The sequence below is a fragment of the Lepus europaeus genome, chromosome 10, assembly GCF_033115175.1.
Source record: "Lepus europaeus isolate LE1 chromosome 10, mLepTim1.pri, whole genome shotgun sequence".
Taxonomy (NCBI): Eukaryota; Metazoa; Chordata; class Mammalia; order Lagomorpha; family Leporidae; genus Lepus; species Lepus europaeus.
The window spans coordinates 97,592,882-97,620,152 of record NC_084836.1 but is presented as its reverse complement, the minus strand read 5'-3'; the positions used below and the strand labels follow the sequence as shown (position 1 = coordinate 97,620,152).

Sequence of the window (27,271 nt, the reverse complement as noted above, 5' to 3'; positions counted from 1 at the left end):
GATTCCAACGGAACTGAATATTTATTTCAAATATATCTAAACATAGCCGATCATTAAGCAATTTAATTTCTGCTGGAGGACTTGACTTCTGGTTCCAGCTAGGTTGATTGCTTGCTTTCCTGGGAGGAGGTGGATGGGGAGGACCCGGCTGGCATCTCAGGCCTTTCTCATCCCTTTCCTGTGTTTACTCGCATTTCTTGAATGTTCCATTGTCTTCTTTCGTAGTAAATTCTTTTGCTGAAGCAGATCCTCAGACAGGGGAATATGCAAGGTCAAATTTTTGAGACCCTATGTGACTGAAAAGTGTCGTTATTCTACCTTCACAGTTGGTCATCATTTGAGCAGGTGTAGAGTTCTAGGTTGGCCTGATCATGCCCATGGAGCCTGGTAGAGTGCTCCTTCATTGATAAGTTCTGTTGGCCACTTTCACCTTCAGTGACTGGGCAGGGCAGGCAGTTCCATACCGTGGGTGACCGCATGGCTGTCTGGCAGTCAAAGCTTACCCTACCCTCTCAGCCCCTCTTTCTCAAACCATGCTTTCACCATGCCTCAGTGAGTCTGGGTTATTCAAGTGAACCCCAAGTGCTGGTCCCCCAAGACTACTCTCAAGTTCAGTGGTCGCTAGAAGGACTCACAGAACTCAGCAAAATGGTTATACAGAATGTTCATTGCAGAAAAGCGCTCCAGATTAAAACCATCCGTGGAAGGCAGTGGAGGATGGCCCAAGTACTTGGGCCCTGTACCCGCATGGGAGACCAGGAGGAAGCACTTGGCTCCTGGCTTCGGATTGGTGCAGCGTGCTGGCCGTAGCGGCATTTGGGGGGGTGAACCAATGGAAGGAAGACCTTTCTCTCTGTCTCTCTCTCTCTCTCTCTAACTCTGCCTGTCAAAAAAAAAAAAAAAAAAATCCGCGGGACGAGGGGCGTAGGGCAGAGTCTGGGAGGTACCAGGAACAAGCTTCCGGTTGTCCCCGGGAGGTGGAGTTGTGTGGATGACCCTTCATCAGCCCAGCGTAACGGGTGACAACACACACAGAGTACGGCCAGCAAGGAGCGCTCAACAGGAGCCACGGTGTCTGGGGTTTCCACTGGGTATCAGCCGTGTGGTCCAGCCCCTCTGGAGATCAAAAAGATACTGCACGGTCCGAGGGCCCCAGCGCCAACCATTTTTGTTTGTATATACAAAGAGCTATGGCCCTTGACCCTTAGGGAAACAAGAACACTTCTGTTAGCAAAATCTTTCAAGGACTTGGAGGTTAGCTCCCAGGATCCCACATTCTTTTGAATGTGCAGGCTTCAGCCAGCCCAGACTTGCCGAGTTACTTCTTCACCACCCAGCACCTGCCAGAGTTTACACTGTTACTGCCCCTCCAGGGTTCCCCCTGCATGGACTGGTGGATGTTGGGAACATCCACTGCTTAGAGGTTGCAACTGTCTGCTCTCATTCCAGACCAATGTCCTCGGTGGGCAGCAGCTGCCTCACGCAGTAGGCTGCACCTCTCGAGCCATTCCTCTCCCTCCACAGCGTGGGTATGATGCGCCTTCCGCAGCCACCTCTGGGGTCAGGCTGAGGCCAGGCTCCAGCTAACATCACATGCTAGCTTGGCTCCCGGCCCCGTGCGGCCTCCCTTCCCTCGCTTCCCTGGAAGCTTTCCCTCTGTGAATAATGTGCACAGGAATTCCCACCCTGGGCTCTGTTTTTAGGAATCAGGCACAGTGCCTGGCACACAGGAAATAGTGAGTGATTGTTGAATGGAAATCACAAAGAGGGTGGCGCCGTGGCTCACTAGGCTAATCCTCTGCCTGCGGCACCAGCACACCGGGTTCTAGTCCTGGTTGGGGCGCTGGATTCTGTCCCGGTCGCCCCTCTACCAGCCTCTACCAGGCCAGCTCTCTGCTATGGCCAGGGAGTGCAGTGGAGGATGGCCCAAGTCCTTGGGCCCTGCACCCCATGGGAGACCAGGAGAAGCACCTGGCTCCTGGCTTCGGATCAGCGCAGTGCGCCGGCCGCAGCGCGCTGGCCACGGCGGCCATTTGGAGGGTGAACCAACAGAAAAGGAAGACCTTTCTCTCTGTCTCTCTCACTGTCCACTCTGCCTATCAAAAAAAAAAAAAAAAAAAAGAAAGAAAGAAAAAGAAAATCACAAGGAGCTCTCCTATGAACGGATGCAGAGTGCCTGTCACATAATAAATCCTTAAGGAGTTGTGCTCATCCGCCTCCCCCACTGCTTGTCACGTGGGGGAGCCTCTCGCTGGCCTCATCAGGATGTGACCAACTCTCAGGCCCGTAAGTCCAAGGGTGCAGGTCTGTGGGTACATCTGGATTGAGCAGGCTCAGGGGATTGGCACATCTCAAACCTTCATGCTCATTTACAAAGCTCATTGGAACTTATGGGAAAAAAAACAAAAACAAAAACCAACTGGGCTCCTCTGTTACAGCCTTTCCCGTAGGGGCTAATCTGTGCCACAAGTCCTGTTGCTGGATAGGTGAGAAGACCAGGGCAGGAGCAGTCAGCAAATGGTTCCAAGGGCCGGCGGCACTGGCTCTGCGGACCGTCAAGCCCGTCACCACCTAAGATGTCAAGGCCACCAGGCCTGAGTCTGGGCAGAGCCTTCTGGAGGTCAACACGCGCAGCCTAACTCCTCCCGGAGGCCGAGTGGCCACTGTCTCCCTCGGCCCTGCCCCCCGCAGTTTTCCTTCCAAGTCTGACATGAGGACAAAGATGAAGTTCTGTGAATTGTGACTCAGTCCCTCTCTTGGCTCACACGTCACTGCTGAGATGTGCTGGAAGTTGTGCAGCCACCACCCTCTTACAGATTCCCCATGGGGACGCATTCCCCCCCTCCCCCCGGGTGACCCAGCCTGCATTCCACACTCATGTCCCTTAGCTTCAGTCCCAGCGGTGTTCATTGGTTTTCCCTTGCTGTAATGAAATACTCGGGGCACGCTAGCTATAAAGAAGTTTGTTTAGGGGCCCGCGCTGTGGCGTAGTGGGTAAGGCTGCTGCTTGCAGTGCCGGCATCCCATATGGGCGCTGGTTTGAAGCCCGGCTGCTCCATTTTCGATCCAGCTCTCTGCTATGGCCTGGGAAAGCAGTAGAGGGTGGCCCAAGTCCTTGAGCCCCTGCACCCATGTGGGAGACATAGAAGAAGCTCCTGGCTCCTGGCTCCTAGCTTTGGATCAGCACAATTATGGCTAACTTGGGAGTGAACCAGCAGATGGAAGACCTCTCTGTCTCCTTCTCGCTCTGTGTAACTCTGACTTTCAAATAAATAAATACATCTTTAAAAAAAAGTTTGTTCAGCTCACAGTTTTGGAGGCTACAAATCCAAACAGCCTGGTGAAGGCTCTGGCGAGGGCCCCACAGCAGATAGCAGTGCACTTGTAGAAGGAAGCAAACACATCTCAAAACAGGGAGCCAGGGGCTCAGGCTCAGGCTCAGGCTGTGTAGCCATTGGCTCCCAGAGCACTCACTCCAGGAGACCATTTTTCCCTGGGATAGCAGTGTCCCCAGTGGCCTAAGGGCCTCACTTCTTTTTTAAAAAATATATATATTTATTTTCATTTTATTTGAAAGACAGCAACAGACAAAGATCGTCCGGTTTTTGACTCACTCTCCAAATGCCTACAACGACCAGGGCTGGGCCGGGCTGACGTCAGGAGCCTGGAACTCAGTGTGGGTCTCCCACGTGGGAGGCAGGGACCCAAGTGCTACAGCATCATCTGCTGCCTCCCAGGATGCACTAGAAGATGCTGGATCAGAAGCAGAGTAGCTGGGACACAAATGCAGGCTCTCCAATGTGGGATGCGGGAGTCCTAACCACCTCTGTGCCAAATATCCAGCCCAAGGCCCCGCCTCTTGAGGGTGCCACCACTTCCCAATACTGCCACACCCTAAAGACCAAACCTCCGGGACTCAAAAACCATAGCCAGTCCCTTGCATGGGATACCCTTAATTTTCCATTTGGGTTACTATGTCATAGCCCTCTAAGGTTCACATCCTCTACCCCACTTCTGGAACTCCAGCATCCGTAACGCCTCCCACAGACTAGAGTACTTTGAACACCTGCCAGTCCTTCCTTCCCCGACCCCAAGGAAGTCAGGCGGGAGCCCAGCGCCGGGTTGCTTCCCGGCAGAGCCTGTCTCTGCATTCCAGGGTTGCAGTCCTGAAAAATCCCCCCACAGGCCCCGCCCCACTCTCAGGCAGGGAACTGGGACACAGCGCTTGCCTTGCCCTGACCACACAGCTCTAGGAGCGTGCAGGGAGAAGGCAGCCCTTCCTCCCTCAGACGGCCCCCCCGCCCTGACACAGTCCTGCCCACTCGTGGGAGGGCAGAGGCTTAGCAAAGGCAGGAGGGGGATCCTTATTCTCAGAAACGGCTGACGCCCTGGCTCGGCCCCACGAGCCCACCAGCTGCTGAAGAAGCCGGAACCCTAGTGGCCCTTTCCCTGTGCCTGGGGCCTACCTGGCGACAGGTCACAATGGCCCAGCTATGCAGTCCGCTGAATGCGGGGGGGGGGGGGGGGGGGAGGGCCGCAAAGTGGGAGGAGCTGAGCAGGACTTGGTGGGTGGGTGTGTGGGAGGGAGAGATTCCTGAGGAGCTCAGCTCCCCACTCTCTGAGCTCACCCTTCAGTGTCTGCCAAGGCCCCACCCCCTCCCACCCCTCTACTCTCTTCCTTCCCATCCAGCCCTTCCCATCACCTCTATCACCCTCCATGACCCAGCTCTGCCTACCCAGGCCCAAAGCCCTCCCAGCTCTACTCCCTGTCTCTCCCAGAGGCCTGGGTGCTGGGGAGGGGCCCAGTGGTGCAGCACGTGCACATGTGTCCTCCTGGGACCCTAGCCAGGCCCGGCTCCTGGACAGTGCCCTAGGGCTGGGGGCACTGGGGCTGACAATTCGTGCAATCTTTTCCATGGCCGGCCCGGCCCTGCTGCTGCTGCTGCTGCTGCTCTGCTTCCTGGCCTTTGACCTGCTCCACAGGTAAGTGGACAGCAGCCCTGGCAGGAGTGGGCAGGCAGGCAGGTCAGGGGCTGGCCGACCTCTCTGAGTTGCCACCCTCTCTCTCCACAGGCCTGCAGGCCGCACCCTGCCACAGCACAGACTTCTCATCAGGGGCCAGAATCAGGGGGCAGGCGAGGGCCCAGGGCAGCAAGAGTCTCCCCTCTGCCCCATGGTGCCAGCCCCTGCACAGCTCAGCCCCCAGAATGCACTGCTCCTGCTGCTCATGGGGCTGGGGCTGCTCTTGGGAGCCCATGGTCTGCCCTTGGCCTTGCTGGGCCTGGCTTTCTGCCTCCACCCTTGGGCCTGAGTGCCCTCCCGAAATACAGTGTCCATCCTGCCTCCTCAGGCCTCCTCGCCTCCATCCTGGGCTGGAGAGCAGGTGGGGCGGGGCAAGAAAACCTCCTTATTCCCAGCCCCAACCTCGAGGACCTGCAGCCTCCTACCCTAGGTAGTGGCTACCTTGGGTCTGAGTCTTGGGGCTGCTGGAGGCGGTGGGGTCCGAGAGAGAAAGCCCAGGGCAGGGTGTGGAGGCCATCTCAGGGTGTGTGGGCTGAGAGCAGCCATTCTGGCCTCCGCTGTGTTTCTAGGGAATGAGGTTTCAGAGAGAAAGACTAAAAGGAGGCTGGGGAGGGGGGGAGGTGCTGGGTGTCAGCCAGCAGGGGAGGGAGAGGGAGCCGGGCAGGGATGGGGCTTCCCACAAGGAAGTCCAAGAAGCTACATCTGCGGTGCCCATCAGACTTCCCTGCCAGCCTGGAGGGTCCATGGAGAAGGACTCAAGTGAGCCTCACACCTTACAGTGACTCTTCTCTTGACGGGACCCCACCCCAGCCCGGGTCACAATGGGGCTTCTCTGGGGAGGGTGGGGATGGGTGAGAGCAGGGGCTCCGGTCCGGCTGCCAGGTTGTCCTGGGTGTAGCAGCAGCAAACAACATGACTTAGGAGGCTCTGCCCAGAGGTAAGTCTCAGCCCCCAGCTCAGAGTCCCAGCCCACCACCCTGGTGCACCTGCACCCCAGCCTGTGCTGAGGCTCCAGGGCTGCTCCTTCCCGCAGGTGCACCAGCCATGATGCAGCCGCCGCGAGTGGAAACAGACACCATTGGGGCCGGCGAGGGACCGCAGCCGGCGGTGCCCTGGTCGGCCTGGGTCACCCGGCAGGGCTGGGTGCGCTGGTGGGCATGCCACGTGCCCCGGAGCTGGGCCCAGTGGTGGTCCACATCCGGCTGGCGGCAGCCCCTGCAGCGTGTGCTGTGGGGTCTGGAGGGCATACTCTACCTGCTGTTGGCACTGATGCTGTGCCACGCACTGTTCACCACCGGCTCCCACCTGCTGGGCTCCCTGTGGCCCGTCGTGGCCACAGTGTGGAGCCACCTGCTGCCGGCCATCCTCTTGCTGGTGCTCAGTGCCCTGCCCGCCCTACTCTTCACGGCCTCTTTCCTGCTGCTTTTCTCCACGCTGCTGAGCCTCGTGGGCCTCATCACCTCCATGACTCACCCAGGCTACGCTCAGGACTTAGACCAATAGAAGGGCAACCCCATCCCGCTGCCTGTGTCTGTTGAGCCCTGGCCCACGGCCTGAGTCCCCGGGGTGGAGGAGGGCAGTGGGACCAGGGCCTTCCTGCCACGGCAGGCCCCAAGCCCCCCTAGTCCCTAGTGTGGGCCGGGGCACCTGATCTTCAGGCACCTTCCTCAATCCGATGCTGCAGGTACCCGGTGTGAGGGCCAGAGGGGACAAGACAGATGGCTTAGCAGGGGCAGAGCTTGGCTAAGCCACCAAGAGCACCCATGTTGGGTGGGGTGACACCACTGAGGCCTCTTTTGCAACTGGCAGCACCTCTTTGTCCTAGTCGCTCAGCTACCTGGGCACCCCAGGCTTGTCATTTGTCCCACTGATCCCCTCTTTCCACCTCCGGGAGATCAGCAGGCTCCTAGAAGAGCCCTGCTGACAAAAAGCCAGCTGGAAGAGGGCTTGGCTAGGAGCTGGGCGAGACCTTACCTCACTCAACGCCCAGGCCTCTCTGCCCAAGCATACCCCCTGTCCCGACTTTCTTCCTGCCTCCAGCCTCAGTGCACAACGCCAAGTCTGGGAGATGGGCCCATCAGAGCAGTAAGATTCTCAGAGACCTACCTACTTTCCAAGAGTTCCACGACGTGATATAAAAAAATGAGCATCCTGTTTCTCCCACCCACCCCGCGTGCAGCTTTGGCCGACTGTTTGGAGCCTCAGTGCCAAGTGGATCCCAACTCTGTCACGAGGTTGTTGAATGGAGCAGCAGCTACTTGTGAAGAGCTTGGTAAAGACCAAAAAGCTGCACCATGTTTTCAGCTCTGAGAACATGTTGGCCTTTCCCAAAGGCCGTGGAAGGAGGAGGATGGTTCCCTAGGATTTCAGGGGGTAGGATTCTGGTCCTGAAATGGCACACAGAGGCTGGAAGGTGTGGAACAGATGTACACACGGGCAGATGTTGAACCCTTCTGATTGTGGAATGCCTGGGCCTGGGGCTTGGTGCCAGGCGATGCTTGCAGAGCTGAGCGAGTGGGGAAAGCACTGTGCAGGGAGTCTCCCAAGCCGACCCAGCAAGCTGCCCACAGCACCTTCACAGGGGCCTTGAGGCATGGACACAGGCTGCTGACTCCTCCAGACAAAACCAAGGTACAGGATAGACAACTTCACCGATAGCCCAGACTACCCGCCTGACCCCCATTCCACTCCCGACCTTCCCCAAGTCCTGCCCAGTCCCGAACCCCGACTCTGTGCTCCCGAATCTCTAGTCTCAAAGCCCTGCTCTTTTTGCCGGCTAAATTCTCAAGCCCTAGGGGCAAGCCTTGGAATCCTGGCTCATTTCTGCCAGAATCCACTCGCTAGAGTTTCATAACCCTGCGTGCCACCGGTTACATGTCTCCAGCATTAGTGCCTGAAACTCAAGAACCAGCCCTTCCTCCTTGTTTCTTTGCAAATTTCCCGGAAATGCGGCCTGCTGAACGAGGGCAAGATAGGACATGTAGGCGGTATAGCTGGGCTTCCGCGCTGGGACTTTGGTGTATCAGCTGAGGCTGGGTTTAAACCCAAAATAGTGGCTTTATTTTATTACTTTCATTATTTTATTACTTTCTTTATTATTATCATTTATTTTTTTGAAAGGCAGAGAGAGAGAGAGAGCGCCATCCATTGGCTCACAGCTGGAGCTGGGCCAGGCTGGAGCCAGGAGTTGGGAACTCCATCCAGGTCTCCCATATGGGAGACAGGGACCCAACTACGTGGGCCATTACCTCTGCCTCCCAGGCATGCATTAGCAGGAAGGTGGAATTGGGAGCAGAGCTGGGACTCCAACACAGGCGTTCCAATATGGGACACAAGCGTCCCCAGTGACGCCTTAACCGTTGCACCGAGTGGCCGCCCCCTGATGTGGTCACTCTCCAGCTCCGCGGTCTTGACCACCATTGCTAAACCTTCCTGAACTTCATTTTCCTCGTGGGTAAAACGAAGGCAAGAACAGCTATTCTAGGGCCCCTGCGGGGCTAGTGGCATGCAGGAAAGCGCCAGGTCTGGGCCCTAGCACCATACGTTAGACCATGCTGTGACCAGGAGAAGCCAGGCTCCAGACAGCCACCTGCCAGGCCACCTGAATCCTAGTGCACTCTCACAGGCCATTCGAGGGAAAAGTGATGAGCACTCTGAAATCCAGCAGCTTCTCAGTGCCTGCTCTCAAGGGCTCCTGTCCGAGAGGTGGCGGGACTGGAGACTGGGAAGCCTGGCCCGGACACATCACTGCCGTCACTGTGCATTCCTGGCTAGGGCAGCACCCCGCAGGCTCAGGGCCATCCCAGTTAAGGCAGAGAGGAGAGATATTGACCCAGATCAGATGCACTGGGAAGGGTGGGGGTGGGGCAGGCTGAGGGCAGGAGCAATGAGAAGGCCTTCCTCCCTCCTGCCCTGCCGGTGCCCCAGACTGGACAGCAGACTGGCAATATTTATCAAAGGACCAGGCAAGCCACGGTGACATCTTCTGAGCCTGTGAGGGCCTTGCTCCCCCAGCTGTCCTAGGACCAGCAGTATAAAGGCATCTCCTGGGAGCTGCTGCGAGGCGCGGACCCTCGGGCCCTGCCCCACACCTGCTGAGTCACTCTGCCCTTTAACAAGTTCCCAGGATGTTGGTGTCAGGCCAGACCTGTTACCTATCAGAGGGGCCAGGGGGCGGGAAGGGTGAGACCTGCACCACGGGCTCCAGGGAGAGGAAGCAGCAATCAGAAGTGACCAGTCTTAGAAGCTGAGAATTGAGCAAGAAGAAGCGACATAACTCCTTTTGTAGGAACTTAAAATGCATGCCAGAAAAACAAGACACTTCCTTTTTTTTTTTTTTTTTTTGTTCAAGAACACATAAAAACAAAAGATGCACAGAATGGAATGGACAACCAGGGACAGGCAAGTGGGTGCAGGGTTTAGAGATAAGAGAGGATAAAGTAAGGGGTCTTGAGAGGGGACAAATGGTATCAATAGGATTCCCGAAGCTTGGGGACACTTTCCGGTTTGGGCCAGGAGGAACAGCCGTCCCCTCAGCCTGCGCCACCTAGGTGGTGGGGTCTTTGCCCCCGCCCCCCAGCCCACTCTGATGACGTCCGGGGGGGGGGGGCAGTGGAGACCCAGCAACGGGGACTGGAGCAGAAGCAGTCAGCCTCGTGGGGCCTGGCGGCTAACACGACCTGGGGAATACGCAGGAGTAGGGAGCGCTCCGGGAGGCTGCCCTCCCCCAAGAACAAGAGGCAGACAGGCCCCCTCCCGCCCCCGCACACTTGTGCCTGCGCCTCAGTGCCCCGCCCCTGGTCCTGGGGCGTCCTGGGGAACGCGGGCTTGGGTGGGGGAAGGTGGCCGGTCAGTGGAAAGGGCCCCTGGATGCAAGAAGCCGCGCGGGGCGCTCTCCCCCAGCCTAGTGGGTGCAGGGAAAAGGGAGGCTGGAGGCAGCGGAGAAGCGGCTCCTGGGCGGGAGCTGCGGCCGCCACAGGGGAGGAAGGGGCGGGGGTGGGGGGAAGGACGCCCAAGGACCAGAGGCAGGGTGCGCATTGAGGCAACCGCTCCGACGAGGCTGGGGTGCAGATCGCGGCGGAGGAGCCCCGCCCGCGCCGGGGCCCTGAGGCTGGCCGCGGGACGCGGGGCGCTGGGGGCAATGCTCTCTCCCCCGTGTTCGGGTGCACCGAGAGGGGCGAGGGTGACGGCTCGAGGGCGTCGACCATACGGCAGGTGGCGGGCGAGGGCCTGAGGCTGGGTGGGAAATGCCCAAGCCCAGCCCTGGGTCGGAGGGCCGTGGGCATCTGTGCCGGGAAGGGGCTAGCGGTCCACGAGCGTTCGCTGTCGCCGGGAATCTCAGCTCTCCGACCCGCGGCCGACCGGGCAAGGCGCGCCCCCTGGCGGCGATCGCGGGTGCCCACGAAGAGCCGGGCTCGGCGGGAAAGCGGAGGCAGAAGACCCTGGCCCGGATTTTGCCCGCTGGGACACCGGCGCCCCCAGCGAGGGGCCGCACCTGGGACCAGGCAGAGGCAGCTTCCCGCGTCCTCTCGCCTGGCCCTGGGTCTCCCGCCCAAAGACCCGTGCCCCTCCTTGGAGGGCAGAGCCGGAGAGGACAGAGGGCTGAGCCCAGCCCCGCGTGGTAAGAGCTGTCCTTTATGAGGTCTGTCAGGGTCTGGTGCAGTCAACTTTGGACAAGTTATTTTACTGTCCTTGCCGAGCAGGCGTCTGGATCTGGAGTCTGGAAGTGACTCTTGCTTCCTTTACACTGAGTCCTTCAAGTGTTTTCTATCTTGAAAAATAAAAAATCGACGTAACATCTGCTGTTTCTGCCAACCTTTATGGCCTGTGTCTTCAAGGTAAAAAAAAAAAAAGTCTAACTCAAAAATATAATTTTTAAAAGATTCGTTTATTTGAAAGGCAGAGATAGAGAGCAGAGAGACAGAGGTCTTCTATCTGCTGATTCACTCCCCAGATGGCTGCAACAGCCAGGGCTGGGCCAGGCAGGCCAAAGCCAGGAGCTTCATCTGGGCCTCCCACGAGGGTGCAGGGGCCCAAGCACTTGGGCCATCTTCTGCAGCTTTCCCAGATGCATTTAGCAAGGAGCTGGATCAGAAATGAATCAGAAATGGAGCGGGGGGGGGGGGGGGGCGGCACTGCGCTGAGGCGTAGGCGGTAAAGCCGCGGCCTGCGGTGCCAGCATCCCATATGGGCGCCAGATTGAGTCCCGGCTGCTCCTCTTCCGATCCAGCTCTCTGCTATGGCCTGGGAAAGCAGTAGAAGATGGCCCAAGTCCTTGGGCCCCTGCACCTGTGTGGGAAACCCAGAGGAAGCTCCTGGCTCCTGGAGTCGGATGGCACAGCTCCGGCTGTTGCCGCCAATTGGGGAGTGAACCAGAGGATGGAAGACCTCTCTCTCTCTCAGTAACTTTCAAATAAATAAATAAATCTTAAAAAAAAGAAGAAGAAGAAGTGGAGGAGTGGGGACTTGAACTGTCACTGCAGGCGGCAACTTAATTTGCTGCACCACAGTGCTGGCCCAGATACCATTTTTTAAAAACTGACATGTGACGTGTTTACTTGCAAAGTACTTGTAAGTGATATGAAGGTTATGAAGCTCCCTAACCAAAGGAGACCACATCCATCCAGAAGCCAGGGGAAGATGTTTGTACGGCTCAGCAGCTAAGACACTGCTTGGGGCACCCACGTCCCTGGCATCCCACCGTGGGCTGCCTGGTTCCAATCCTGACTACACTGCTTCCCCTCCAGCATCCGGCCTAATGGGAACACTGGGAAGCAGCAGGTGATGGTTCAAGTTCATGGGTCCCTGCCTTCCACATGGGAGATCCAGACTGAGTTCCAGACTCCTGGATTCAGCCTGGCACAATCATGCCTACTGCGTGGGCATCTGGGGAGTGAACTGGCAGATGGAAGCTATCTGTGTCTCTGTCTCTCTGTGTTGTTTTGCCTTTCCAATAAAATGAAAATTTTTAAGTAGATAAAAGATATCAGGATAGGGACCTTTCCTGTGTGTTCTTCACCTTTCTGTGAAAGTGAGGTTTCTCAGACAATAGCGTACGGAATTGTTCACAGGCATTTTTACAAAAGCATTTATTTTATTTAAAAGGCAGAGAGATCTCTCATGCAGTGATTCACTCCCCAAATGCCCCCAATACCCTTAAACCAGCAGTGGGGAACTCCATCTGGGTCTCCCACATGGTGGGACCAAACCACCAGGGGTACATTAACAGGAAGTTAGACTCAGCAGTGGAATTTGGACTTGAACTCAGGCACTCCTAAATGGGAAAGGGGCATCCCAAGCAGGGTCTTAACCTCTACACCAAACACCCATCCCCATAGAAACTTTTTATTTGCTTCGGATTAAAAAGATGTTGTCTCTAAGATTCAACCATTAAGAATTTCACAGGGGTTGCTATTGTGGTGAGAGGGTTAAGCTGCCATTTGCAACACTGGCATCTAATATCTGAGTACTGGTATGAGTCCTAGCTGCTCCACTTCCAGTCCAGCTCCTTGTTAATGCATATGGGAAAGCAGCCAAAGATGGCCCAAGCACTTAGGATCATGCCACCCATGTGGGAGACCCAGATGGAGCTGGCTCAGGTCCAGCTGTTGTGGACACTTGGAAAGTGAACACTGGATGCAAGCTCACTCACTCTTCCCCTGTGTCACTCTGTCTTTCAAATTAAAAAAAAGAATTAGGGGCCAGAGCTGTGGCATAGTGGGTTAAGTCTCCACCTGCAGCACCAGCACCCATCTGGGCCCCGGTTCAAATTCTGACTGCTCCACTTCGGATCCAGCTACCTGCTGGTGGCCTGGGAAAGCAGTGGAAGGTGGCCCAAGTGCTTGGGCCCCTGCACCTTCGTGGGAGACCAAGAAGAAGCTCCTGGCTCATGGCTTCAGATCAGTACAGCTCTGGGTCTTGTGGCCACTTGGGGAGTGAACCACTGGAGAGAAGACCGCTTTCTCTGTTTCTCTCTTTGTCTGCAATTCTGTCTCTCAAATAAATCTCATATATATATATGTGTGTGTGTGTGTGTGTGTATATATATAAATTAAAAAGAATTACATAGGTGACTGCATATTTTGACAGTATAGCTTTTATCTAGTTAAGGAAATTCCTTTCCATGACTAGTTTACTGAAGATTTGATCATGATTAGATGTTGAATGATAAAACTGCTTTTTCTTTATGTATTATGAGGACCATTAGGTTGTTCTGCTTTATTTTGTGTGTAAATTATTTTTTACTAAAGAGTTTTTATGTTTCAATATTAAACTACATTTAATAGCATTCCTGGGGAAAAAAAGTCCTGATTTCCTTTTATTTGACATATCATTCATAGACACACTTTGCATTCATGCAAAATTGCAAAGCTTGTGACCCAGCACTGATAGTTGCAGCCATCTGGGGAGGGAACCAGCAGATCAAAGATATCCCTCTCTCTCTCTCTCTGTAACACTTTCAAAATAAATCTTTGAAAAATACACACGCACACATGCACACACACACAGAGGGCTAGTGTTGGCTAGCAGGGAAAGCCGCCACCTGCGACACCGGCATCCTGTGTCCCATGCTCCACTTCTAGTCCAGCTCCTTGCTAAAGTGTCTGGGAAAGCTGCAAAGGATGGCCCAAATGCTTGGGCCCCTGAACCCACATGGGAGACCCCAATGAAGCTCCTGGCTTCTGGCTTCAGTCCTGCCCAGCGCTGGCTGCTGTGGCCATCTGAGGAATGAACCAGTGGACGGAAGATATCTCTCTCTTTCTCTCCCTCTAACTCTTTTAAAATACATAAATAAATCTTTAAACAAAAATCCTGGGCATATGGCTCAGTGAACTTTATGTATGTGTGTATCCATGGAACCACCACCCAGGTGGACACAGAACTTTTCCATCACCCTTCAAAGTTCCATTATGTTCCAGCTCAATCAATACCTCCCCAAGTAACTATTTTCTGACAGCTAACACCATAGATTAACCTATTCTTGAGATCACTTGGAACAAAAGTCATAAAAATGCATGTACACTTGTGGGGCTGGTGCTGTGTAGTAGGTTAAGCTGCCACCTGCAATGCTGGCATCTCATATGGGCGCTAGTTCAAGTCCCAGCTGCGCCACTTCTGATCCACCTGCTAAAGTGCCTGGAAAAGCAGAGGTTGATGGCCCAAGTACTTGGCCCCTTCACCCCCATACGGACCTGGGAGAAGCTCCTGGCTCCTGACTTTGGCCTGGCCAGCCCTGGCTGTTGCCAATGTCTAGGGGAGTGAATCAGCAGATGGAAGATCTCCCTGTCTGTCACTCCTCTGTAACTCTGCCTTTCAAGTCAATCAATATTTAAAGAAAATGCACACTTGTCTCCGGCTTCTTTCGAGTCTGGTCTGTGAGGTTAATGCAGCTCATTCACCTACCAATAGCTTGTCCCTTTTGATTTTTTTTCAAATATATTTTCCATACTTTTTTTAAAGATTTATTTATTTGAAAGACAGAGTTACAGAGAGGTAGAGCCAGAGACAGAGAGAAGTCTTCCATCTGCTGGTTCACTCCCCAGATGACCGCAATGGCCAGAGCTGAGCCCATCCAAAGCCAGGATCCAGGAGCTTCTTCCAGGTCTCCCACATGGGTACAGGGGCCCAGGGACTTGGGCCATCTTCCACTGCTTTCCCAGGCCATAGCAGAGAGCTGGATTAGAAGTGGAGCAGCCAGGATATCGAACCAGCGCCCATATGGGATGCCGGCGCTACAGGCTGGGGCTTTAACCCACTGTGCCACAGCGCCAGCGCATCCCTTTTGATTAGTGTGTAGTATCCCACTATATTGAAAGACATTTGGCACACCATGCCACCCGGGAAGGACCCCACAACCTGACTGCTGGCAGGCAGTGGGAGCCCCAGGCACTTTTCCCCACCCCCACTCGATGAAAAGGGCCCTGTAATTGCCAATCAGGTAAACAGCTCCCCAGTGTGACCCAGGCCCATTAGGACCACCTGGAAAGCTATCCTAGCTATGTGACCTTCAAGCTGATTGGAGAAGCAGAGCGGCACCAATATCAGTTCTACCCTATAGAATTAGTGTTGCCCTGAATTAGTTACGCCCCTTCTGCCTGCCTTTTTTTTTTTTTTTTTGGGCCAGGCAGAGTTAGACAGTGAGAGAGACAGAAAGATCTTCCTTCCATTGGTTCACTCCCGTAATGGCTGCCATGGCCAGCCCAGCTTCATTCTTTATCAGAGTCATTTGGCTATTCTGTGTCCCTTTATGTTTCTAGAGTTTCAGAATCAGCTTTTTATTTTCTACAAAAGCTTTGCGGTTTTTACTGTGATCATAATTGCATTGTAGGCCAAACTGGGGCAAACTGACATTCTGACAATATGTCTGACACATATCTGACCCCGTGCATAAAGAATATCTCTCCCATTATTTAGGTATTTAATTTCTCTCAGTCATAATTTGTAGTTATCAGTGTACAGATCTTTCACATCTTTTGTCAGATTTACCTTTGAGCTCGACCCGTGAGGCCCAAACAGCTGGGATGGTGGAGCGACTGTGTTCTTCTGCAAGCAGCACCAGAGACAAGTTCTGGTGAACGTGTCCATTTTATTAATGACCACGTACACTTTTTAATGGGCAGGCAGGGCAGGCGCCGTGGCTCACTTGGCTAATCCTGCACCTGCGGCGCCGGCACCCCAGGTTCTAGTCCCGTTTGGGGCGCCAGATTCTGTCTGTCCTGGTTGCTCCTCTTCCAGTCCAGCTCTCTGCTGTGGCCCGGGAGGGCAGTGGAGGATGGCCCAGGTGCTTGGGTTCCCTGCACCCACATGGGAGACCGGGAGGAGGTACCTCTTTCTCTGTCTCTCTCTCACTGTCTATAACTCTCTGTCTCTCTCTCTCTCTCACTGTCTAACTCTGCCTAGCAAAAAAAAAAATAATAATAATAAATAATAATAATAATAATAAAAGAATGAAGCTGAATGGGCCCACAGGATAGTGCAGTGGGTTAACGCCCTGGCCTGAAGCGTTAGCTTCCCATATGGGCACCGGTTCGAAATCCGGCTGCTCCACTTCCAATCCAGCTCTCTGCTATGGCCTGGGATAGCAGCAGAAGATGGCCCAAGTCCTTGGGCCCCTGCATCCACATGGGATTCCCGGAAGAAGCTCCTGGCTCCTGGCTTCGGATCAGCGCAGCTCTGGCCATTGCGGCCAATTGGGGAGTGAACCATTGGATGGAGGACCTCTCTCTCTCTCTCTGCCTTTCCTCTCTCTGTGTAACTCTGACTTTCAAATAAATAAATAAATATTTTTTTAAAAAGAATGAAGCTGAAGTACTAACACAATCTGATTTTAAGAATTATAAAAGTTACAGTCAACAGTATGGTACTGGCAGTATTGGCATACAGACAAACAGATAAATGGGAGAGTTGAGTCCAGAAATAGAGGCACACATATGTGGACAAGCGAGTTTTGATGAAGGTACACAGGCAATTTAGCAGAGAAAAAGTCATCTTCAAAAAATGCTAGAGCCATTGCATATGCATGCAAAAATAAATTTTGACTCATACCTTATGCCATGTATATAAATTAACTAAAAAATGAGAATCATTTGGTGCTACAGTTAAGATGTCACTTAGGATGCCATATGAGAGTGGCTCGGTTTGAGTTCCAGCTGACTCTGATTCCAGCTTCCAGCTAATGCACAAACAGGGAGGCAGCAGGTGACGGCTCAAGCACCTGGGCCCCTGCCACATATATGGGAGACCTGGATTTGTTCTAGGCTCTTGGCTTCAGCCTGGCCTAAACCTGGATGCTGTGGCATTTTGAGAGTGGAGCAGCAGACAGAAGATTGAATCTGTCTGTCTGCCTTTCAAGTGAATAATTTTTTAAAGTGAATGAGTGGGTGAATGGATAAATGTTGGTAGATCCATCCATAAAAGAGAATACAACTTAGCTGTAAAACGGAATAAAAGTTTGGGGGTAGGAGGGCAGGTATGGGGGGAAGAACTGCTATAATCCAAAAGTTGTGCCTATGAAATTTTTATTTGTCAAATAAAAGCTTTCTATTAAAAAAGTTCATGAAAAAAAAAAAAACACGGAATGAACTGTTGATACACACAAGTTGGATGAATTCCCAGTTGTTCCTTTAATCCCATTCATTAAGCAGCATTAAAGAATCAAGATGGAAAAAAAAGAGTACCTACTGAATGGTTGTTTATATAAAATTCTATACAATGCAGATTTATCTTCAGCAACAGAGAGCATGTCAGTATCAGTGGTTGCCTGGGAACAGGAGAGGGAGATGTGAGAGGCGGCGGGCAGGGCAAGAGGATGCACTTCATTGCTTTGTGATGATGGTTTTACAGATATACAGGTATGCTTACCTGCTATAATGTGTGCTAGTTTACTGGGTGTCAATTACACTTTAATTAAACAGGTTTGTGTTTGTTCAAGTAAGAACAGGTTCATTCTCTTGCAATCGGCATATTCTCTCTCTGCCTTTACCAATTATGTTTAGATGTACTTAAACACTAAAATTAACATGCAATCTATGCAAGGAACTGCACAACGTAACAAAAGGCAAGTTACCTACTTTCGTTAGGAGATGTCCAGTTTAGATTAAAAATCTTTTTCAATTTATTTGAAAGGCAAAGGCAGAGAGACACATGGATAGATCTTCCATGCACTGGTTCACTTCCCAAGGTTAGCTCCAGTTTCCTATGTGGGTAGCAGGGACCCAATGCTTGACTGATGCTTGAGCCATCAGCACAAAACTGGATCAGAAGCAAAGCAGCCAGGGCCTGAACCATGCACTCAGATACAGGAGGCAAGCAGCTAAGCAGTGTCTGCTCCTGAGTCAAATGTCTTCTAAATTCTACTAGTTTTCCTTTTCCTAAAAGGGGGAGTTTTCCCTGTGAAGAACCCATGCCTCTGTACTCCTTTTAGGTTATCTCCATTTGACAAGGAATGGAAACCAGATCCATTCTTCAAAAATCAAGATTCTGGGACAGCATTGTGGCATGTTAAGCTGCCACCTGCGAGACTGGCATCCCATGTGGGCACTCACTCCAGTCCCAGCTGCTGCACATCTGATCCAGCACCCTGCTAATCAGCCTGAGAAAGAAGTGGAGGATGGTCCAAGTACTTGGGCCCCTGGCAACTGCTTTAGCCTGACCCAGCCCTGGCTGTTGTGACTATCTGGGGAATGAACCAGCATACAGAAGATCTCACACTCTCTAATTCTGCCTGTCAAACAAATAAAAAAAAATCTTTAAAAAGAAAAAAACACCAAGATTTTGTGAACGAGCAGCCATCAATGTAAAAATATCTCACTGGGCCAGTGCTGTGGCGTAGCGGGTAAAGCCACTGCCTGCAGTGCCGGCATCCCATATGGGCACCGGTTCGAGTCCTGGCTGCTCCACTTCCGATCCAGCTCTCTGCTATGGCCTAGGAAAGCAATGGAAGATGGGCCCCTGCACCCACATGGGAGACCTGGAAGAAGCTCCTGGCTTCAGATCAGCACAGCTCCAGCTGTTGTGGCCGACTGGAGAGTGAGCCAGCAGATGGAAGACCTCTCCCTCTGTGTAACTGTGACTTTCAAGTAAATAAATAAATCTTAAAAACAAAACAAAAAAAACCAAACCTATCTTGCTAACTGGTTTGAAAATGTCAAATACATTTTTTCAGACAATAAAGTTCGAGTTCTGTCCTTTTTTAAAATTTACTTATTTATTTGAAAATCAGTTAGAGAGGGAGACTCAGAGAGAAGTCTTCCATCTGCTGGTTCACTCCTCAAATGGCTTTAACAACAGGGCTGGGCCAGGCTAAAACCAGAAGCCAGGAGCTTCATCTGGGTCTCCCACATCCACTGCTTTTCCCAGGTGCATTAACAGGGAGCTAGACCAGAAGTGGAACAGCCAGGACTTGAACCAGCATCCTTATAGGATGCCAGCATCAAGGTGGCAGTTTTACCCACTATATCACAATGCCAGCCCCAAGTTCTGTCGTGTTTAACTAGCAAATAGTGGACTCACAGGCCGGCGCCACGGCTCAATAGGCTAATCCTCCGCCTACGGTGCCGGCATACCGGGTTCTAGTCCCGGTTGGGGCGCCGGATTCTGTCTCGGTTGCCCCTCTTCCAGGCCAGCTCTCTGCGGTGGCCCGGGAGTGCAGTGGAGGATGGCCCAAGTGCTTGGGCCCTGCACCCCATGGGAGACCAGGAGAAGCACCTGGCTCCTACCTTTGGAACAGCTCGGTGCGCCGGCTGCAGCGGCCATTGGAGGGTGAACCAACGGCAAAGGAAGACCTTTCTCTCTGTCTCTCTCTCTATCCACTCTGCCTGTCCCCCAAAAAAATAAAATAAAATAAAATAGTGGACTCACATAACTGATATTATAAGATTTTCATGTTTCAAAACAAAGGCCCAGAAACAACTTAAATGCAAGTGATGACTTTTTTTTTTTTGACAGGCAGAGTGGATAGTGAGAGAGAGAGACAGAGAGGAAGGTCTTCCTTTTGCCGTTGGTTCACCCTCCAATGGCCGCCAAGGCCAACGCACCGCGCTGATCCGAAGCCAGGAGCCAGGTGCTTCTCCTGGTCTCCCATGCGGGTGCAGGGCCCAAGGACTCGGGCCATCCTCCACTGCACTCCCGGGCCATAGCAGAGAGCTGGCCTGGAAGAGGGGCAACCAGGATAGAATCTGGCACCCCAACCGGGACTAGAACCCGGTGTGCCGGCACCACAAGGTGGAGGATTAGCCTGTTAAGCCAAGGCACCGGCCACAAGTGATGACTTCTTAAAGGCTATTCTTTTTTTTGACAGGCAGAGTGGACAGTAGAGGGAGACAGAGAAAGGTCTTCCTTTTTGCCGTTGGTTCACCCTCCAATGGCCACCGCGGTAGGCTTGCTGCGGCCGGCGCACCGCGCTGTTCCGATGGCAGGAGCCAGGTGCTTCTCCTGGTCTCCCATGCGGGTGCAGGGCCCAAGAACTTGGGCCATCCTCCACTGCACTCCCTGGCCACAGCAGAGAGCTGGCCTGGAAAGAGGGGGAACCGGGACAGGATCAGTGCCCCAACCGGGACTAGAACCCGGTGTGCCGGCGCCGCAAGGCGGAGGATTAGCCTGTTAAGCCACGGCACCAGCCTTAAAGGCTATTCTTAAGTTTCCTGTTTCCTGGTTATAACTGAATAAAATCTAAAATATAGAGTCAAAACTTCTTAAGTCTTTTGTATTTTACACTTACGCAATGACAAACAGAAAATAATTTCTCTCCTTTATTTTACTCTTAGGATAAATTTTACGTTTAAAGAGGTGAAGCTACCTCAGTGACTGAAAACATAAAGGAAAGTATTAAGGGCAAAAGGTGTTGGGACACTGAATAAAGGCTATGAGACCTGTGGGTGACACCAGCCACCAGGAAGTGGAGGTAGAAATTAGAAAAAGAGAGATAAAGAGGGGCTACTGAGCACATCGAACAGTCTCAAGGTTGCTACAGAGAGTTCTGGAACTGGGGTGTGGGTTTTGAGAGGGGGAAAAGCCTTGGAAAGGCCTGGTAGGGAAGGTGATGGGGGATTCTTGGAGAAGAGAACGGCAAGCCACAGAGGAGACCCAGCAAGGCTGGGAAACTCATCTTCCTTTTCCTGGCAAATCAGTCCAGGTACACAGTTTTCTCTAGTAACACTGGAATAAAAAGGGTTTAGAGAAGGAATGGTAGGCACAGTGACAAGACTGAGCAAGCCAGGTGAAGCTGAAGGGGCTGCTCCAAGGACAGGGTTTTGTTCATGAAAAGGAAAAAAAAAAAAAAAAAGTCCACTTTTGCAAAGATCATCTAAAATCTTACATTGTCCTGTAACAAAAAGCCTTCTATGTTCCCTTCCTCTTCCACATCAAATCACCAAGCGTTTTTGTCTCGGGCTCTGTGATGGTGTCTTTGCAGTTGCACTGGGCTTCCTCTCAAAGTCACTGTTAACTCACTGCGTCTGTACCAGTTTCCTGGATACCAGTGTGCGTCAACAGCTTCCTTTCCTTTACATTTAGCCTAGTAGACTGCTAGCCACACCCGACAGTTCTGACCTCCTGCTCTGTCTCCTTTCTAGCGAGATGCTGTGTCCTTTGCCAGGGTAAAATTTCACAAGTACTGAGAGTTAATGCAAGAGTTTCGAGTTACCTTCTTTGTCCTACATCACTCATTAGCCTACTGCCAAGCTCCACCCCCCCACCTCACCCTGCATTGTAGCCCCCTACAGATGATTTGTGTAGGATCCTGAGCCACTTGTCAAAGCCAAGCTCCTGACTCTCTGCCCCCCAGCCCCAACACGGCACTCACCCTGGATTTCTTCTCCCTCTGTCTTCCTACCACCACCACCACCACCACCAAGCTGCTCTGTGTTCACTTTGCTCCCACTGTACAGTCTCTCGATTCAACAATGGTTTCTAGTCAGTTTCTACTGGGATTTGGCAGCTTCTTTTTAGTGTCCACTATAGGCCAAACATGATGCAAAATAAGTCCTGTGTCTTTCTCCGGGGAGGGGAACACTGAGTGTACACAGGAATGCACGAGACTAGGAGGTAGCCAGACCCAAAATTCCACAGAAAATACTAACAGTTTCAACTTAGCCTTCAATTTTTTTTCCAATCCCAAAGGACTACTGAAAACAGGGGACCCCATCCAGATCTTTCTTAAGTACATGTTGTGTTCTGCTGAGTGGAGAGGAGTGAGACAGCAGAAGAGAGCATTCAATGATTCTCACATAGGGCAGGCTCAAAGGCCCAAGGTTGGAGAGAACCTAGAGACAACTCTTAACACCATGGTTTGGGGGATGCACTCCCTCACACAGGAATGTGTCATTCTGTTCATTCATGCCTTTATTGGTGACAGCAAAGGGCAAGAACAATGCCAGGCATAGCAGATACCCCAGCCTAGCACCTGGGGTGCCAGGCAGGCCCTGCAGGGCCATCAGCTCGTCCCGCCCAAGATCAAGGCTACCCAGGCCAGGTCCCAGAATGGGCAGCAGACCGTCTGTCCAATTTGTGTGCTTGGATCAGTTTGTCTGAGTGTCTGAGCCGCTGCCTGCAGGGCACCCCCATCCTCGGCACCTGGTAGGGGCTGCTGGAAACACAGCGTGACATCCCGCGGTGGACTACTGGGCCCCGCTGCCGACCGTGGGGGCCAGGGACTTGCGATGGCAGGAGGCCAGGCACAAAGTTCACTCCAGGGCAACATCCTACAAAAGAACCAGTCACTCTCAGAGTGGGCTTTGGGCCAGGGGGAAACACAGCTCTGTTTTCAGGCAACTCTGGTCCTCCAGGGTAAGTTTCTCTGGGCTTCAGCTTCCCCATCTGCAAAATGGGGGACACCACTTCCCCGACTTCCAGACTGGGAAACTGTGACGAGTAACAACCTGATTAATTAGTCTCCAATGCCGTTCTACATCGGGGACTTCTGCAACCACACCCAATTCTGGGGCACAAGGGGTTACCCAACTCTCCTCAGTTCATCTGGGCAGGAGGCTGGGCTGAGGGAGGTGCAAGGGGGGCCTGGGAGAGGTGTGGGGGGCAGCTGTGGAGACACCTACCTAAGTGGGGTGCCATCGAGAAGTCCTCCATTGGTTTAAAATTGAAGAATTCATGGGGTGGGAAGGTCTGGCCGGGGAAAAGGGGGACATCCTGGGGCAGGGGTGGGAACACGGGAGGCGGCAAGGGCTGAGGAAGGGAGTAGGGGAAAGGTAAGGGAGGAGGTAAAGGAGAGGGCAGGGGTAGGGGCAAGGCCAGCTGCTCCCCGAAGCCTGGGGGCTGCTTATGGCTCCCCTGGAAAGGATGATCCGTCTCTGGCCAGTCCTCAATCCACGGGTCTAGGAATGGGATGGTTGTTTTAGGTAGGCCTGGGCAGCCAGGCTGCCCTGAACTCTGGCCATCCACACTTCCACAGCTCACTTCCGCCTCTCAGAGAACTGGGCCAACAGGCCGGAACGCCCAGAACCTTCTCCTGCCTTCTTCATGCCCTCTCATTTCAGGCCAAGCCCCAGGTGTGCTGCTTTTCCCTGCCCTTCAGATCTACCTTTGCTCTGACCTTACACTCTCCCTGCAAAGATCCTGCCGGGATCGGCCCAGTTCTATCGCATCTTCAGATCTGTTTTTCTACCAGGCTCCTCCCCCACAGACCGGTAAATAAGCCAAACATAAAGATCCTGCCACTCCCTTCTCCCACTAATCCCCTTTTCCTTCCAAACTTCCACAAGGAACCTTTGGCCCAGATTTTCCCACTCCCTCATCAGCCTCTTGTAATCCTTTCCCACATTCTCAACACTTGTCCTACCAATCGTTACCGCTCACCAACCACGTTCACAAGCCCCTTTCTCCCCAAGTCACCGAACGTCACAACAGCCTCTGCCTCCCTGAAGGGCCTCTGCCTCCCTTTGTCTCTGCCGTCAGCAGCTCTTCTTTCTGACCCATATGAGCGCTGTTCTGCTGTCACCATTCACGCTGAGGCCCTCTGCTTCCGCCTCTCTTGGGTGCCACTGACTACCACACAGATCTGCTCTAATCAATCTCTCCAAGTCAGCCTTCCACCCCAAATCAATCCTTCCTCAATTTCCGTAGCTCCAAGGAGATTTAGAAGGCTTGGGCCACCACCAATCAGCCTTACAATCTTTAACAATCCCTCTTTGCTGGGGACCAATTCTCTCATCTAAAAAAAATAAGGAAAGTGGAGCATTATAGAATCAAAATCCTGATTCACCTCCCTGACGCTCCAACTCCTGGCCACCAAGTCCTACAAGATTGCTGGTTCCTCTGGGCCCCCATACCCTCTATGTCATACTGATGCTTCCAATTCAGCACACTTTACCCCACAGGTACCACATGCACAGCACCAGTGCCAGACACTGGAGCCAAAAGGGCTGAGCCATCAACAAGGCAGGGAAGCTGCCCTCTGGGGACGTGACACAGGGGAGCAGCAGTCAGCGGAACCACCAGCCATGATGTGCCCTTTGTGAGCATACATGGACTGGGAGGCAGAGGAGACAAACATGACATGATGGGGAGCAGTGCCTCCAAACAAGCAGGAGGAGTGGGGCCCTCAGAAGCTGCCACCAATGACTTCGAGATTGGGCAGAGGGGAGCTGCACCTGTCATGACCACGGGGACTCTGAGACTTGACTGAGGAGCTTTTAGGATGCTGTCTGTTGAGCTCACCCAAATGAAACTACCCTTCCAAAGCATCCCGGGATACCTACATCTCTACTCAAGAAGCTTCCAGCTGACCATGCACCCCCCATCTCCCAGCTGATGGGCTTCCTTGCTTCTGCCACACTGCCGGGGCTGCCCTGCTCCCCCCTCCCCGCCATATCCCCACTTCCTGTTCATCTCTGCTGCCACTATACGTGGTCACTCACGTGCACAGAGGAGACTACAGGGCCAGGTCATACAGAACTTGCACTCAGACTAAAATATTGCTCCTGTGATCCAACCATTCCCAGGGGATAAGGAAGGGGCACCCAGGAGTCACCACCGCTCTGAAAGGGACCCCATCTCTCCTTGACTCCCTTTGCCCTGTGATATTTCTGAGCCCTGTGCAGCATCACTACCCTCTCCCCTAGGGGTAGGACTCACCGGGGGGACTGTCACGCTTGGGCAGCTCCACGCCCCAGGCATCAGCCACATGGGTCAGAAGCAGGTGTGAGAGGTGGCGGTGTGCATGCTGGTCCCAGTGGACACCATCTCGATGACGGTGTCGTACGGCATGCCGGAAATGAAAGTGGAGGTCTAGGACGTCGAAACAGTGGTCTCCGGCCAGTGTCGCGCTGTAGAAGTTCCCTTCAACCACGTCCCGCCGCAGAGAGCCAGCCAGGGGCTGCAGCTAGGTGTGAAAGCACAGCCTCTAAGAGCCACAGGATGTAGCAAGGTTGGGAAGGATGGTCTCCCATCTACCAGCTCTCTGTACCATCCCCCCATCCTAAGGGGCCCCAGTCACTTGCCTCTGGCAGGAGGAAACCCCCAGTGACACGCTCCCCCAGGGGCATAGCCATGTTCCACACCAGCAGGCAGGAGTCAGGCAACACCTGGTCCATGCGCACAAATACTCGCTCCAGGTTCTCCCGGTAGCTCTCCATGGAGCAGCGGCCATATCTGTTGGGTTATGCATAGGGTGGGCAGGAACGTGGGGTGCACAGCCTCTAAGCTGTACCTCCACCCTCAACCAGTGCCTCCCCTTCCCCACCCCAACCTGGAGAGATCCCAGAGGCAGGAGTTGATGATGACCAGGTCCGGAGCAGGCCCGTAGGTCAGCTCCTCCAAGACGTCCTCGAGGTACTCGGAGTAAACGCGAGTGAGGAAGTAGAAGCGCACAAGGTGGTGGCCAGAACCCGAGCAGAACTGGCGGACCTCACGGTACTGCGTCCCGTTGTGCAGCTCGCCTAGCTGGCCCCCAGCGACCAGCTGGTCCTGTTCAAAGCTCAGCTCCCCCTGCCCCCCGCCCCCCAGTCAGACCCACGCCAGGGAGGAAGATCCTGCCAGGCTGGGGTCTGCACCCACCCACCACTGGCATCACTACTAGTCTTCCCTCACCTTGGCTTTCAGCTGGGCAGCTGTGAGCAGTGAGTCTTTCTGCAGCAGAAGCACCAGGTCCTTGTACACAGCCCGCTGGACTGTGGGGAGACAGAGACCCCAAGGCTGAGGCAGACCTCACCCCATCCCAGCCCCTCACAAGTCCAGGCCTCCCTGCTTCCCAGGACTGGCCTGCCCAACACCAGCGCTGTGTAGTGTTGCCTCTGAGGCAGGAGACATGATGAGGTTTGAGTCTAGGCACTGGGCGAGCCTTGTGGCTACTGGGTTAAGGATGGAGCCCTGCTCTTGCTCCTGATCCAGCTGCCTGACAATGAACCTAGCAGGTGGCTGCTGATGACCCATGTAGTTGGGTCCCTACCACCCACATGGGAGACCTGGATGGAGATCCTGGCTTCTGGCTTCAACCTGGGCATTTAGGGAATGGGCAAGCAAATGGAAAATCTCTCCTCTTACTTCCCTCCCTCTCTCCCCTTCCCTCTGTCCGCTTTTCGGATAAATCTTTCAGAAGGGGAGGGGGGCAGCTCTGTTCCTTCTAGCTGTGCCCCTCTGGGCCCACCCAGTATACAGTGACTCCGATCACCTGGCAGAAGCTGGCCAGTTCTCCAGGGAGGCACAAACACAAACCTCCGCTCCCACTGAGGGAAATTACAGGGGACTGTCAGGGGCTGAGCACTGCCCAAGCTACATCTGCTGGGATACCTGCAGAAGGTGTGTGGGAATAAAAAGACCCGAAAAAATCCACTGGACTAGAACCGTCCAGAGGGTGGAAGGGGGTCTGAAACGGAGGCTAAGGCTCGGCACATACAGAACAGGATACAGCTGCACAACTGGGAGAGTCGCCCTAGAGGGACACTCACTGGAGTCCCCCAAGATGACCACGAACTTGTTGTGTAGTAGCTGCTGCACTTCCGAGGCCTGGAAGTGGACCATGGCGCTTCGCGACAGGCGGCGCGCCTCCTTGTTCTTCAGACAGAAGACCATGCCGCCACCAGCGACAGCGACGAGCTATGGAGAAAAGCCACTAAGCTGCGCGACGGCGGGGACTCTCGCAGTTCGGCCCCAGGGCCTACCTCCATATAAATGAGACCCACGCCAGCCCCCTGCGGGGCTGTTCAGAGCTCCAGCGGGAGGCAGCGGCTGGAGGGGACCCATGGTGGCGCCGCCTCCGGTCACGCTTGGCACGAAAGCTAAGGGGTCAACGGGTCCGCGGGCCTCGGGGGCACTGAGGCGCTTCCCGCGCGGCACCGCCCTGCGCCCAGCCACGTGCCCGCCGCCGGCCCGCGCATGCGCGCGCTCCCGCTCGCGCCAATTACCGAGTGTCGGGGCTCTGCGCCGTTCAGTCGCTAGCAGAGTAGGCCGGAGCGCCGTGCGCCTCGCCTGCAGCGGGCTCCTGGCCAACCCTCATGTTCCCGTACCCTGGGAGGCCAGTCGGTTCTGCAAAGCCCCCGCCCGCAGAGCCCGTGCGTCCCGGCTGGCCGTCGGCGCGCAGCCCGGGACCTGGCGCTCTCCATGCGTGTGTCGCGGTGGACCCGACGGCGCCTCGGGCCTCGGCGCCCGAAACGGCGATGCTCACAGCGCCCACTTCCGGTCACCCATGTCCTGTTCTGCGCGACCCCCCCAACGCCCAAGGGGAGGGCAAGGCGGCGGGGGTGGCCACCGCGCGGGGCGGGAGCCGGGGCCGGACCCACCCGGGCGCGGGGGGCGGGGCGCG

At 54.1% G+C, this 27,271-nt stretch overlaps 3 protein-coding genes across 4 annotated transcripts; 2 read left to right on the top strand and 1 right to left on the bottom strand.

Annotated features, from left to right (window-relative positions):
* Positions 1 to 4,717: 4,717 nt before the first annotated feature.
* On the top strand, positions 4,718 to 5,311 carry C10H20orf141 (chromosome 10 C20orf141 homolog). The gene is made up of 2 exons (XM_062202301.1): positions 4,718 to 4,983; positions 5,074 to 5,311. The coding sequence occupies exons 1-2, from the start codon at positions 4,718 to 4,720 to the stop codon at positions 5,309 to 5,311; spliced, it is 504 nt and encodes a 167-aa protein (XP_062058285.1).
* Positions 5,312 to 6,060: 749 nt separating this feature from the next.
* On the top strand, positions 6,061 to 6,525 carry TMEM239 (transmembrane protein 239). The gene has a single exon (XM_062202300.1). The coding sequence runs from the start codon at positions 6,067 to 6,069 to the stop codon at positions 6,523 to 6,525; it is 459 nt and encodes a 152-aa protein (XP_062058284.1). The 5' UTR covers positions 6,061 to 6,066.
* A 15,319-nt stretch (positions 6,526 to 21,844) lies between these two features.
* PCED1A (PC-esterase domain containing 1A) lies at positions 21,845 to 27,257 on the bottom strand. 2 transcript variants are annotated; one of them, XM_062203949.1, is made up of 8 exons: positions 26,874 to 27,257; positions 26,418 to 26,565; positions 25,561 to 25,640; positions 25,220 to 25,458; positions 25,032 to 25,122; positions 24,607 to 24,853; positions 22,572 to 22,847; positions 21,845 to 22,220 (listed from the first exon to the last, which is right to left on the bottom strand). In XM_062203949.1, the coding sequence occupies exons 2-8, from the start codon at positions 26,539 to 26,541 to the stop codon at positions 21,979 to 21,981; spliced, it is 1,299 nt and encodes a 432-aa protein (XP_062059933.1). In that variant the 5' UTR covers positions 26,542 to 26,565; positions 26,874 to 27,257; the 3' UTR covers positions 21,845 to 21,978. The 2 variants fall into 2 exon arrangements, with proteins under 2 accessions (XP_062059933.1, XP_062059932.1); XM_062203948.1 differs by having other exon boundaries at positions 24,972 to 25,122; positions 26,874 to 27,256.
* Between the last annotated feature and the right edge of the window lie 14 nt (positions 27,258 to 27,271).